Below are 14,929 nucleotides of genomic sequence, written 5' to 3' on the forward strand. Positions count from 1 at the left end.
TATAACTATATGGTACTGATGGTGGCCATTCTAAATCATGTTTAAATGTTTTTTTGTTTTTTTTTTGTGTATTTTGCTAATAGTACTTCCGTCTTTTACTTCACTAACATTTTTGAATGCACTGGGAATACACTGGTATTTCTGCTACAATATTGTGAAAACCAGTTTGTGTTGTTTTTATAGAAAACCATTACATGCAAAGTAACAAAACGATGACCGTTGGTTAAGATTAGTAATTTATTAAATAGATCGACATTTCCTTGTAGAATGACGTCAGGTAAATGTATATCCTTGCTACTGATGTTAAATACTCAAGTTTTGAATAAAATGCCATCAGTTGCAAGCGGAAAGAAAACCTCTAGTGTGTTTACTGTCGGAACCTAACAGTGTGACAACAAGCGGAAGTAAACAACAAGGGTTGTAGCTTTAGCAGAATCCACGTATAGCTAGCGTTAATACATCCACAGCGTGAAGGGATTCTTGTTGCCGTATTGTAGATAATTATTTTGGTTTTAATTAAGCAGCAATGCCTTCAGTGGAGTACGTGAGGCAGTTTGTCAACGAGCGACTAACTGCTGCTGCGGAAGAAATATTCAGAGTTTTTGAGAAAACCATCGTCGAGTACGAGGAGGAGCTCGATCGCCAGCGCAGACTGTTGGGTAAGTAATGTTACACATCGCAGACGAGTAAAACGTGTACAAGGTCTCAAAAAAGCAGCACCTAATGGATTAAATATATAACGTATTGTAATTGTCTACCATCACAGTAAGTTATATCCTATTTCTTTTGTTGTGTGTCCCTCCAGAGCAACATGCCTGTGAGGAGGAAGAGGAGGAGGAAGAGGAAGAGGTTCTTGCTGACCAGCAGCAGATGTGTAACGGTACTCAGGAGAGGAACTCCAGTCTGGACCCAGAGGAGCCACATCCTCCACAGATTAAAGAGGAACAGGAGGAACTCTGTGTCAGTCAGGAGGGAGAGCAGCTTGGACTGAAGCAGGAGACCGGTGCCTTCATGTGGACTCCTACTTATGAGGAAAGTGGCCACAGTGAAGACCAGACTCTGAACTTGAGTATCAATGGAACTCAGTGTGTGATGGAGGAGAAGTGTCTAAACTACATTCCAGTAAACAGGTCTGTAGTATCAGAACCTAACACTGACCTCTTGCTCCTCTCTCATGAAACTGCGAGCCAAGATCAAAAAAGAGCCGAGCAGTATCATAAGAGCAGAAGTCACAGTAATGGTGTTTACAACCCTAACTTGTCAGAGATTCACAAAGTTTCTGACACAGGGAGAAGGTTTTTCAAATGTGACAAATGTGGAAGGGTTTATCAGTACAAGTCGTTATTACAGAGACACCTGAGAACCCACACAGATGAGAAGCCATATTCTTGCAAAACATGTGGGAAAGCTTTCAAATGTAATAGTACCTTGAAAGTCCACATGAGAATCCACACAGGTGAGAAGCCGCATGCTTGTAAAATTTGTTGGGAAGATTTTGAAAGTATTTATGATTTGAATGTCCACATGAGAATCCACACAGGCGGGAAGCCGTATAGTTGTAAAACCTGTGGGAAAGATTTCAGACGTAACTATACTTTGAAAATCCACATGAGAACCCACACAGGCGAGAAGCCGTACCATTGCAAAACCTGCGGAAGAAGATTCTCTCATTTGTCAGCATTGATAAGGCATATGCGAGTCCACACAGGTGAGAAGGCGTATTCTTGTGAACTGTGGGGACAGTTTCAGACGTAGCACTAAAGTGTTGGTCCATAATGAGCAAAGCCCCCACTAGTGGGAAGCTGCACCTTTTCAAAGGCGTAGAATAGTGCAGACAGACAAGTCATTAGGCTCGTTTGAGATGAACTGCACCTCGCCTGTAAAGTGGACGAGAGCAGGCGGCAGCAGACATGATCTGAACGGATTAAGTCTCTGATGAGGCACACAACATGTGTTCTGTACAGAATAAGCCTTTAAATCAGACAAATGGCAATTAAAATCCCTCCGATTCAAAAACGATAAAAAGTAAAACGTTATGATTTTGAGTCAGTTCTGAACCAATCAAAATGTTAAATCCGCTGAGAGGCCTGGGTCTTGCAGTCGGTGAAAAAGCGCCTTGATCTCGACTTGGCCGCCTTGATCTCGTGAGATCATCGTTGCTCACGTGTGCATGACGTCAGAGCAAGTCGGGATCATGTTGGACACAAATTTAACAGCATCAAAGAATTTCTAACAAGGGAAGAAGTTCCACTCTCTTGATACTTCCGGCTTCTGAACTGGTTGCAGTTGCACCAGAGGTCCACTTGGGGCGCTCACAGGCGTGTGCAGAATGAATGGGACTCTATGGATCTACACCTCTCAAAATCCACTTTCCTCAGGATATCATTTTTTGTCTAGTAATCTGAGTGTTACATTTGAAAGAGGAGGCTAAGACAATACACCCTGCTGGGTGTTAGATTTTTTAAAAGTGGCTTTTTCCTAAAAAGCCTTTTAAAATCTCAATGACGTCATACACATCATACGACCAGAGATACTGCTTTACAGAAAGCTCTGAGTCACTTCCTCTTTTGTCTCGAGGCATCTGTCACTCCCCGATGTAAGTCGAGTTCAGATTTGAGTCGAGCATGCGTCACTTTGCGAGGATTGAAGATTTGACTTGTGCATGCGTCAATTTGCAATAATTAGCATACAAGATGCAAATGAGAGACTTCTGTAATGTCAATACAGTAAAAATGGAGCTACTTCACAAAGTTCGTTCACTGCTGGCTACAAGCTAGCAATCAAACACAGCAAAGGCTGTCCGTTGAATGGCGATTTGAGCTAATGTTAGCAATCAAACAATTGGATAGCTAAAACGTTTTTGAAATTATTTCCACCTTCTTTTATTATTTGTAATGAGAAAAGTTTATTTTTCATGGATTTCACAAATCTCAATATGACACGTTATGCTGTAAACCGTTTCAATCTCAAATCTGCACTCAATTTACATCGGGGCGTGACATCCACAACACCGCTGACAGGTTAGGCTCTCCCTGTCAATACACATGCTAGAAAGAGGTTTGCTAATGTTTTAAAGACCACGTCAAAATATTCTCTCAGACATTCCATGTTGAACTTGCAAAAACTACAATCAAATCTGAGATTTCTCAGCAACAATCAGGCAAAAGAGACACATTTTGCCATTTAGCTTCATAATCCCATTCATTTTGCACTCACCTGCGATCACCCCAGTGGAACTCTGGTGGAACTGCAACCAACTTCGGTACAATGGGGCTAAGTGAGAGGAGTGAACAGGCTTTCCGTAGACTGACTTTGCCGGCATGAAATGGACAGCAATTGCTGGAGACTGATTCTGCACAGACCTGGCTCATCCCGAACGAGCCTATTTTGTATTTGAATCCACACGAGGAAGAGAGGAGCCCCGTGTTACACTTTCGGAAGAAGTTCTTCTTAAATCACGTTCTTGAAAAAACACCTGAGGATAAATATACACGGAGAAACCATTGCGCTAAAATCCTTTAACTGAATGTCAAATGTTCCACACAGGTGAGATGTAAACATGTAAGTGTAAATTAGACTTAAAGTCCATGTTCCAAGTCAAGTGGGTTTTAAGGGTTCTATATGAAGCTTCCTGGACAGCTTTGAAAGACAGGAATATTTTACATTTGAGAGTGACTGGCATTCATGTTTTGTATTACCTTTAAATAAATCCTATTAAAGTGAACATGCCTCCTTTTTGATATTTATAATACAGTACCTCAGTTATGTGTCTGTCCACATTTTTTGTTTATTTGTTTAGCATTTTTAATAAATGATTAATCGATCATCAAATTGGTTTCCAGTAAATAGCAATTGCTTCTAATTGGAACAACCCTACCTCATTTCCAATTTCAGAACTTAGTGTCACATTCTGTTGATTTCACAAATTCAATTAAACAACCATTGTGACAACTTGAAGCATTGCTTGATGTATACTATAGTCTAAATACTGTACACAGTTTCATGTAAAGTATGCAGGGCTGACCACAGCCTCTGTACACCAGTATGTGTTCCCATCCTGAACTCACTCAAGTGAGAGGCCATGGACTTACAAACCTGGTGGGAGATATTTCAGATCTAGCAGTAACTTAAAAAAAAAACAATAACTCTCACAGGTTAAAGCTATATCACAACAGCAGAGATTACGTGTGTAGTCAAACCCACACAGGCAAGAAGCTTAATTGTGTTGTGTTTTTAAATTGTGAAAAGTTACATACTGTACCATGACATAAACCTATACATAGCCTAAATACTGTATAGGCCCTACTTGTATTTGAGTACAGCATACACATAGCAAATACTGTATATTTACTTTAATACAAATATACTAATATATATATATATATATATATATATATATATATATACTATAATAATAGTATCAGTATGTAATATATTCTAATATATAATATATACATATATATAATAATTGTATATAAAATATATAATCTACAAGTGTATATAGTGCATTAACAACTATAACGACACAACTTGCACGCTGTTTACTACGCTGTTTACTCCAGGGGGTCTTCGTAGTTTAGTTTCTACAATAGTTAGGTCTACAATAAAAAAAACTCAGTCTCCCATGATTCCTATAAACGGTGCGTGACGACAAAGAATGCGCCTCCTGAACGCGACTGATTTAACAGACTGCTCCTATAGCACAGTATATGTTGTATGTTGTACATTCATGACCAATAATAAGTCACTTTTTACTATTTAAGCCTGCAGTAGTTGTATGTTTTACTAGCTTTAGCTAGCTGGCAGTCGTGCTAAAGTAGCCTACACACTAACTCCGCTTTCTGTGAAGGTAACTCGCAGAGGACACACTCATGGCTTACATGCAGATAGTGAAAGGTCTGCAGCGGAATCTACAACAGACAGCGACACTGTACAGCGCCCAGAAATGCAAACTCGCACAAGTCAGTTTGCTCATCCACACACACAGGACAGCGTCAACAGCGTCGAGACTGACTTTCCACAGAAGAATCGAAAATCCTTCTTTTATGCCAGTACTGAGCTGCTTCATACGGCGGGGTATTTCGCTCAACTCTACAGCCAGAAATCAAAGCAACCCCAAAGAGAGAGATAAGTCGGTTTCCAGGTACCAGAGTGGCAGCCCCAAACCTTCAGCTGCACAAAAGGGTAAGAAATTAGTGACATACGTACTGTAGATGCGTTGTGCCTTCGTTTGTGTCCTCTCATTCCACTAAATTGGACTCAATCACTATAAACAGTGATTGGATAGTGTGTAGAATTCAAAAGTATCTCAGTCGTGAGAAGTCATCATCACAAGTGAACAGAGTCCAATATAATGTCTTAAAATGGTGGTCCAGGAGCCAAATAAAGATTTATTTATTTATTTATTGATTGATTGATTGATTGATTGATTGATTGAATACAGCAAGGACCTGTTTGGATTTGTGATTTAAATTTTACTTGATAAAGTACAACACTGTTAGTTGTTAGTTATTTGATATCAAACAGTTTACTGATTGTCTTATAAATCTCCACCTCATATCTTCCAGTAAAAGAAGCTGGCAGAGACTTCACCTACTTGATAGTTGTGCTCATTGGGCTTGGAGTGACAGGTGACTACAACCTCAATATTTCAAGTAAATTAACTTCTTGATAAAAGTCATAAAATGGATATGCACACTAAAGTGTGTGTGTGTGTGTGTGTGTGTGTGTGTGTGTGTGTGTGTGTGTGTGTGGTGTGTGTGGGTTTTTCAGGTGGACTGTTATATGTGGTGTTTCAGGAGCTGTTTTCTTCCTCCAGTCCAAATAAAATCTATGGGAAAGCGTTCAACAAAGTCAGGTTAAACCCAGAGGTAAGAATGACATCACGCGTTGCTGAGGTCAAATAGTACCTCTCTGACAACATCTCCTCCACACTACTCAACTATAATGTACATTGCAGTGTTACATTGAATGCATACATTTAGTGTGAGATTTATTGTATTGCATGTTACCCATTCTAGATTCAATTCAGTGTGACTCATGAAATCATCTCATGTTGAAAAATAAAGCAAAGTAACACTTTTGTTTATTGAAAATGTAGGTGATTGGTGCATTTGGGGAGCCAATCAAGTGTTACGGGGAGACTACCCGTCGAGGAAGGAGGCAGCATCTAAGGTGAGAATATTGTTACTATGACCAAAAAAGCTGTTGATTATGAGTTAATGAATACAATGCACATTTCTGTCCTAAGTTTTAAATAGATCGTATGAGTTAGCGTCTGTGAGGTGTTAGTGCTGAGGTATCACCGTGTGTGTGTCCGTGTGTGTGTGTCCGTGTGTCCGTGTCCACCTTAGTCATCTGGAGTTCCTGAAGGACGGACTGAAGCATATGAGACTAAAGTTCTACATAGAAGGCTCTGAGCCAGGCCTCAAAGGAACTGTACACTCAGAGTCAAAAGAGGTTGGTACTATAAATAAAGTTATAAGTAAATCCACATGTGACAGCAGATACTAAATGTACAGACAGAGGTGATTATTTGTTATTTTAAAGTAGTTTTACAGATATCCACCAAGTTAAGATACTGTTTCAACTTGTTATTCCACAGAATCCTGAAACTGGAAAATATGAATTCCGTTACATATTTGTGGAAGTAGACACCTACCCAAGACGAACCATTATTGTGGAAGATAACCGTTGAGAAAGATAATGGACTTAGAAGTGTCACTTATCTGCAAAAGCATTGTGAAAATGTGAATAATGCGTTTGTGTTTTTGCACAAATAGCTGAAAATGTATTGTGAATGTAACTTTAAATCATCATTAAAAGCTGTTACGTGAAACAAACAATTTGGGCTGATTTTAACATTGCCGCAGCAATGGGACATTTGGCAAATAGCTTTTTAAAGTACATTCTCTTTCACAGACTTGTATGTGTTGTTGTCGTGTTGTATCGTTTTTTTGAAAAGACTACAGGATGACCTGCTTTTTGAAATAACCTTTTAATCAAAGATGCTTTTGAATTGTAATAAAACAAGTTGGTCTGTTATTTGCACAAAGTGCGTACAGCAAAAAATACAGTATCAGTGTTTTTTTTTTGTATTTACAGTGTTGGGTTTAAACCATGGCTGTTCCTATGATTGATCTTTCAGCTTTATGGAATTGAATGTATGGTTTAATGGTGCCGTTATTGTAACATAATTTACCCTTAGTCTTTTTTTTTATAATACTGTCAAGTATCTATCATTTTAGATTTCTTTAAAGGTTACAGATTCCTTCTTAAAAATTGTGCTCAGTCATAGCTACGCTTCCTGTATATTCCGATGTCTGCTTTTCGTCTTTGTTTACTGCATTCTTGATGTTGTCTTTTTAAAATGGTTGAGTGCATAATAAAACAATGACCACTAGATGGAGGCAACGAGTCGAGGAACAGGAACAACCCGAAATGACCTTTAAGATTCTTTTCTATCGTTTCACATTTTATAAGTAATTACAGGAAATCACATGCCTGATTGTAATATATTTATTATAAACTAACACCAATTTTAATGGTGTTGATAATTTTTTCCTACATTGACATATTTGTATAATATAAATACATTGTTAATAAAAATGTGTATTTGGTCCCGTAGATACAGTTTATGTTTGCGGTACTTTTTTATGAACCTAACGTTACATGGAATTCTTGTTTGATTATTCAGTGGCAGCGAAAAGTAGGTCTGTGCTGCTTGACATTAAACAACGATAATAAATCAAGAACAAAATCGATATACGTTTTCTGACAGCAACGACAGCACGTAAAAAGTAACAGATTCATTGTAATAATTACGTCTGTATTCAGGGGAAGCAGCTTACGGGAAGCACTGAAGGTAACAGTCCTATGAACACCGCCCACTGTTGAACCAAAGGCAGCATTGAACGCAAAGAGGATGAAGCTAAAACTCTGCAGGACTAGTTTACTTCTTTAAGTTAACGCGTAACGTTAGCTTGCCAACTAACTCGCTTGTAACCTTGTATATAATACAGATAAGATATGTTTTTAATAATCAGGCCAATTTAAGTTGTTTTGTTCGGGGTGGGCGTGGGTAAATAGAGCAACGTTAGGGTTAGCTGCAGTTGTTTTTGTGGCCTGCTAGCTAACTGTCCGGTAGCATAACGTTAGCTAGCTGAACTAATTCGCATCGCATATCCGAAGCGACGAGGGGAATGGCACACCTTTACAGCTAGCCAACTCATAAGGCCGAGTTGTCGCTATAAAGTAAGTTCAAGATCATGTTCTTGTGTTTGTATTTAGCTAGCTAGCTAGCTAAGTAAACGGAGGAAATAACGTGCTTAACGTACCATCTGTTTTAAGTTAGGCTAGCTACAGAAAATGCTTCAACATTTAACTCTAATGTGAACTACCTAGCTCAACCATAAGCAGATGAGATCTTTGATTTTATAAAGGTGATCTAACGTTAGTGTTAATCATAAACTTTGTTATTACAATTGGTTTGATTTAAAACGCAAGGTAACGTTATTTAATTTAGCCTTCTACGGAAACATTACTTATAATTGTTAATGTGTATGTTCATTACTATATTTGTAAATATTGTCATTTTTAATGTACAATGGACCTTCCATTTGTGTCCTGAATAAAATTATTATTATTATCGGTATTGGCCAGCAATCAGCAAGTTGTTCCCCAGCTATGAAAGCGTCTACTCGCTGATTGACATCTCACAAGAAATGGAGCTGTACTGGTACATGTGAGTAACCTATAACTTGTGTAGTTATGATTACGAATAATTTTGTAGATAATGGAGGAGTTATAGGTGGATGTGTATAGCTGGCTATCATGTCTCATTTACCCTCTCCTCTTTCCTTTACAGAGTTGTTATTATATTCATCATTATCAAGATATTCTTCTATGTGTGCTGGTACCGATCGAGACAAAGACAACTGGCAGCATACTTGAGCAACCCACGCAATGCTCAGATAGTCATTGTTGGAGGAAGGGCCTACCTTCATCAGATGTGTGAGAGACAGAGTGTAAGTGCAGACCCCCACTACACACACAGCATACATTTAAAATATATCATCTACCTGTCAACTACTGAAGTGGTTTTGCGCCTCCAGGATATGTCTTTATTATGGCTGAGGCTAAGTACAAGGTTTTGGTAATAAAGATAATGTCTTTATGTTGGCAGAGAAACTTGAGTATGCAAAATAAAAAGGGTGAGTAACATAGCAGCAAACTCTTTTCTTTCTGGCAAAATTTGTCATTTTTAAGGACAAATATTGCACCCTTGTGATTTGTGTTCAAATACAATTTGGTTACACTTTACGTAAAGGTATCTACAATAGAGAAACATTATGAACAAGTCATAAACCTTTGACATGATGCTTCTTTTAGTAAGTGTCATGCGGTTTTGTCATGACAAGTTAGGGTTAGGGTTTATGTGTCATGACTGTGTCATTTCACTCTGTAGAAAACATTTTTTTAGGGTTTAGGATGTCCTTGCTCTGCCTAGGCACACATATTGCACTTAAGGCAAAATCCTGACTTTGTTTGCTATGAAACTATTTTTGTTTGCTGTAACTTTAAATGTTGTTTAACTGAGCTTCAATAAGTAACCTTGTTTAAAGTCAGTTAAGTGTAATTACACCCTCAAATTCTGCTAGAACCTGCTTTTCCAGCATATTTCAGAAAAGCAACAGATTGACTATAGGAGGTGTGGTTACGTATAATGGCTTTGCAGAGCATGCAGTGGACACTGACTGACCACCACTCGCACCACCAGTCACATGGAACACCATTCTTATTTTGAACGAGTCACTTCTCCGTGTTGTCACACACAACTTAGTCTAGCTTTGACAGACCTTCCTCCACAGCGCTGCAGAGGAGGGTCTGGCTAATCCACAAAGCATTCCGGGATGGGAGAACAATGTGCTCTGGTTTATTGGCATTTCTTAAACCAATCACAATCATCATGGGCGGCGCTAAGCTTCGCACGGAGCTGCTGCAAAATAGCCTCTGGAAGGAACTTGTTTTGATGAAACGTGAACGTTCAGAAGTTGTTTTAGTCGTGCGATAGAAAACTCAGATTGGACAGGTAGTTGGACAGCTACTTGTCTGGATTTGCCCTGTAGAGATCTGAGGAGCAGTCAACCATAGTCCTCATAAATAGGCCGGAGTTTAACATTTTAACACAAAGAAAGCGGAAGGAAGAAAACGGACATCGGCAAACTACACAAAAATAAGAATTTAGTGTGTAGTTCCTCTTTAACTACTTCAGCTTTGTTTGGCACAATGGCAGACACACTGAAAGTGGTGCGTCACAAAGCGAAAGTCCTGCCCTATTCTCAGAACTGTCACCTATTTTATCCAACTGGAGTTTGTGGTCCTTGAGTAAGAGAAAGACAAATAAGGTCACAGTTGTGTTACATTTTGCAGAGGAGTTGTTTGCTCACTCGAGAGGGCATGTGGTTTTCAGCCAGTCGCTTAACTTTGAGTAAAAGGATGAGAGGCTACATCTCATTCTTAGTGACATGCTGAGCAAGTGTGGGGATGTGTATTAATAGGTTAGGTACAAACTTCTGGTATGCTTATTTTCTTTTGTTATATTTGTTATATTTTCTTGACAACAAGTCTGTGACAGATCACAGCTTTGACACTTATTCAGAAAGTTTGACTGGACCCTTCTTTTTTTTTCTTTTTTTTCTTTTTTTTTTTTAAACAAGTTTGTAAAGTTTCAACCATGCATGTGAGATTTTTTTGGTGCGAATAACAGTAAAGACACAGACAGCAAGTCAGGAGTAGACTGGGAGCGTGTGCCCCATGGCTCAGTCCTTATCGCAGTGGCCTAAGTTTGAGTTCGACCCAAGGTTCTTTGCTGCATGTCGTCCCACGTCTATCTACCCCATTTTCTGTCTTTATCTGTGCTATCATTAAAGGCCAAAAAGGCCTAAAATAATCTTAGGAAAATAAAGAATAAAAAGGAGTAGACTGATTTACAGACAGCAACGTGTGCCTCTTTGAAGGTCTTGGTTTCCTCATACATCTTAAAAAGTCAAATTGTCAGTCACTGATGTTCTTTGTGCTGCACACTATTTGTTCTTAATATTCACAGGTTCTATCTCTTGTCCCATGTAAAAAATAAGAAATATGGGAGAAAAATTATGGTCTTGTTTAATGTTTAATATGAGTATGTAGTTAGATACAATGGTGAAATGTAACGAAGTATAAATACTTTGTTACTGTACTTAAGTATGTTCTTTACATTCAGTTGTGTTCAAAATAATACCAGTCCAACTAACCTCATAAATCATATTATTGTTAAAGTGATATTTCCACATGGCAAATAATATACTAGTAAGTGTTGTAGAGTCATAGAAAACCAACAGACCCAACAGTTATGACATGCATGCTGCTTATTCTATGTAATTGAATCTGTAATTGAAAGGGGCTTGTTCAAAATAATAGCAGTGTTGTGTTCAATTAGTGAGGTGATTGATTCTGTGAAGAAACGGGTGTCAATTATGGCCCATATTTAAGGAAGGAAGGAAGCAAACGTTGTGCATGCTGGTTATAGTGCATTTCACACTAAAATACTCAGCAAAATGGGTCATTCCGTTCCATTGCTCTTAGGGACAGCGGACTTTGATTAAAAAGTGGATTGGAGAGGGGGAAACATATAAAGAAGTGCTGAAGATTATAGGCTGCTCAGCCAAAATGATTTCCGATGCCTTGGAATGGCATCCAAAGCCAGAAAAATGTGGGGGAAAAAATGGTCAACTACCGTTCGAATGGATCGAAGAATAGCCAAAGTGGCAAAGGCTCAACCAATGATGAACTCCAGGAAAATCAAAGAAGACTTAAAGTTACCTGTGAGTGCTGTTACAATCAAAAGAAGGCTATGTGAAGCAAAGCTATCAGCTAGAAGCCCCACGCAAAGTCCCATTGGTGGAAAAAAGACACGTACTGAATAGGTTGAAATATACCAAAGGACACATTGACTGGCCAAAGGAGAAATGGTGGAACATTCTGTAGACTGATGAGAGCAAAATTGTTCTTTTTGGGTCTAGGGGCCGCAGACAGTTTGTCCTATGACCCTCATGCACTGAATTCAACCCACAGTACACTGTGAAGACAGTGAAGCATGGCGGTGCAAAAATCATGTTATGCGGATGTTTCTCATACTGTGGTATTAAGCCTATTCATCACATACCAGGGATCTTGGATCAGTTTCAATACATCAAAAATACTTGGAGCCATGTTGCCTTACGTTGAAGAGGAAATGCCTTTGAAATGGGCCTTTCAACAAGACAATGAACCCTGATAGATAACCAGAATTGTCAGAATGTAAACTGGGCCACAGATGGTCACACAGTTACATTAACCTAAAACTAACTTAATTAAAATGCCCATACTTATTATTATTATTATTATTATTATTATTATTATTATTAGAATAGAGACATTAAGAGAAGAAATCATACTTTTAATACTTAAAGTACATTGAAAATCGGGTACTTTTTACTTTTACTTAAGTAGGGTTGTCATTGTGGTACTTATGCTTTTACTAAAGTAAATATGTCTCTGGTTACTTGTACTTAAGTAATGAGATTAAGAACTTCCTCCACCACTGGTTAGATGAGCTGATCTTTAAGAGTCATTTGATCACTGGGATGACCTTCATAGTTCTCTTTGGTTTGTAACATTTTACATTTTGCTGACATGCACCCATGACATGAGTTTGTTGATCTTATCTTTTATTGTTCCCTTAAAGTGATAGTTCTGGTTGAATGTAGTTTTATATGTGTATACTGTATATTTTCAGTGATATGTCTAGAATAGTAATGCCTTTCTTCAACATCAGTTTGTATGGAGTCTGTTCTCAGTGGGCTGTGCCACAGGTTTAGACAGCCATCACGATTGTGCTTCCCCATGGCCCTTTCTGCTTTATTGCCTCTCTACTACACCTGGAAACAATCACCATGATTCAGAACCTTCCCAAAATACGCTCAGTGAATCACATAAATCTCGTTACTCTGAAAGTTTTTCTTTAAACTTATTTATAACTCTTGCCCACTTTCTAGTTGTTGTAAAAATGTGCTAAATAAATGGCAAAGGTATTAATACATTTCTCTACATTTAAATGGAAGTCTGCATAAAAAGTAAATTGAGTCAATTCCCGCTAACCTTGACACTGCCCCAGCGTTTGAGATTTTTATCATTACAGTTGTTGCATCTAAGAGGCAAAGACATTATAAGAAGTTATATTTATAGCATTGTTTGGAATATTTGTGCAACAGGAAATGCCTGAATTGCAAAAAACATAAATACATTTTCCATTGAAACTTAGAAATGCCTGCACTTTTGGCATTGGGTTTCCCCAGACCAGTTATAATATCCTGTGTTCAATCTGAAATGTTTGTCAGATTTTTAGAGGAAGTACAAACTAGTTTGAGATTGCCATTTGTTTGTTTCTTAGTTCTTACTGTTCTGCCAATATAACTTGTGGAAGGCTATGCCACGCTGATTCAAGGAAACCAATTACAAGGCAATATCACCTAATAACAGAGTGTATTTAAACGTTTGACTCACTGAAAATCTGTTCTAGTATGTAAAAGCATTTCTTTCTTGGCTATTATTTCTTAAATGATTTTTTTATGGACATACCCTTTGGCCTGTCGACAGAGTAAACATATGGTAACATGAAATACAGTGGTGTGAAAAAGTGTTTGCCCCCTTCCTCATTTCCTGTTCCTTTGCACGTTTGGTCCACACTTAAGTGTTTCGGAACATCAAACCATTTAAACAATAGTCAAGGACAACACAAGTAAACCACAAATGCAGTTTGTAATGAAGGTGTTTATTATTAAAGGTGAAAAAAAATCCAAACCATCATGGCCCTGTGTGAAAAGTGATTGCCCCCCTTGTTAAAACATACTATTACTGTGGTTGTCCACACCTGAGTTCAATTTCTCTAGCCACCCCAGGCCTGATTTTGCCACACCTGTTCACAATCAAGGCATCACTTAAATAGAGCTGCTTGACACAGTAAGGTCCACCAGAAATCCTTAAAAGCTACACATCATGCCGAGACCCAAGAAATTCAGGAACAATTGAGAAAGAAAGTAATTGAGATCTATCAGTCTGGAAAGGGTTATAAAGCCATTTCCAAGCTTTGGGAATCCAGCGAACCACAGTGAGCCATTATCCCAAATGGCGAAGACATGGACAGTGGTGACCCTTCCCAGAGTGGCCGGCCCCCAAAATTACCCCAAGAGCGCAGCACCGTCTCATCCAGAGGTCACAAGACCCCACAACAACGTCCAAAGAACTGCAGGCCTCACTTGCCTCAGTTAAGGTCAGCGTTCATATCTCCACCATCAGGAAAAGACTGGGCAAAATGGCCTGCATGCAGAGTTCCAAGGAGAAAACCACTGCTGAGCAAAAAGACACAAATCTCATCTCATTTCTCCACAACACATCTTGATGATCCCCAACTTTTGGACAACGTTCTCTGACCGATGAGACAAAGTGGAGCTCTTTGGAAGTGTTGGTCCAAGTATATCTGGCGTAGAAGGAACACTGCATTTCATAAAAGAACATTATACCAACAGTAAAATATGGTGGTGGTAGTGTGATGGTCGGGGCTGTTTTGCTGCTTCAGACCTGAAGACTTGCCGTGATAAAAGGAACTATGAATTCTGCTGTCTACCAGAGATCCTAAGGAGAATGTCCGACCATCTGTTTTGTGTACTCAAGTGAAACGAACTTGGGTTCTGCAGCAGGACAATGATCCTAAACACACCAGCAAGTCCACCACCGAATGGCTGAAGAAAAACAAAATGAAGACTTTGGAGTGGCCTAGCCAAAGTCCTGACCTAAATCCTATTGAGATGTTGTGGTATGACCTTAAAAAGGCCGTTCATGCTCGAACCCT

The 14,929-nt window shown here is 38.8% G+C and overlaps 2 protein-coding genes across 2 annotated transcripts; both read left to right on the top strand.

The window, feature by feature from the left end:
* The first annotated feature begins 340 nt into the window (after nucleotides 1-340).
* LOC116672222 (zinc finger protein 239) lies at nucleotides 341-3,465 on the top strand. Its single transcript, XM_032503921.1, has 3 exons — nucleotides 341-659; nucleotides 806-1,845; nucleotides 3,385-3,465. Exons 1-2 carry the CDS (start codon nucleotides 527-529, stop codon nucleotides 1,753-1,755), a joined length of 1,083 nt encoding a protein of 360 aa, XP_032359812.1. The 5' UTR covers nucleotides 341-526; the 3' UTR covers nucleotides 1,756-1,845; nucleotides 3,385-3,465.
* A 1,174-nt stretch (nucleotides 3,466-4,639) lies between these two features.
* Nucleotides 4,640-7,553, top strand: timm21 (translocase of inner mitochondrial membrane 21). Its single transcript, XM_032503878.1, has 6 exons — nucleotides 4,640-5,184; nucleotides 5,568-5,630; nucleotides 5,773-5,870; nucleotides 6,101-6,174; nucleotides 6,354-6,459; nucleotides 6,605-7,553. Exons 1-6 carry the CDS (start codon nucleotides 4,872-4,874, stop codon nucleotides 6,695-6,697), a joined length of 747 nt encoding a protein of 248 aa, XP_032359769.1. The 5' UTR covers nucleotides 4,640-4,871; the 3' UTR covers nucleotides 6,698-7,553.
* Nucleotides 7,554-14,929: the final 7,376 nt, after the last annotated feature.

Source organism: Etheostoma spectabile, chromosome 22 (assembly GCF_008692095.1).
Source record: "Etheostoma spectabile isolate EspeVRDwgs_2016 chromosome 22, UIUC_Espe_1.0, whole genome shotgun sequence".
Classification (NCBI taxonomy): domain Eukaryota; kingdom Metazoa; phylum Chordata; class Actinopteri; order Perciformes; family Percidae; genus Etheostoma; species Etheostoma spectabile.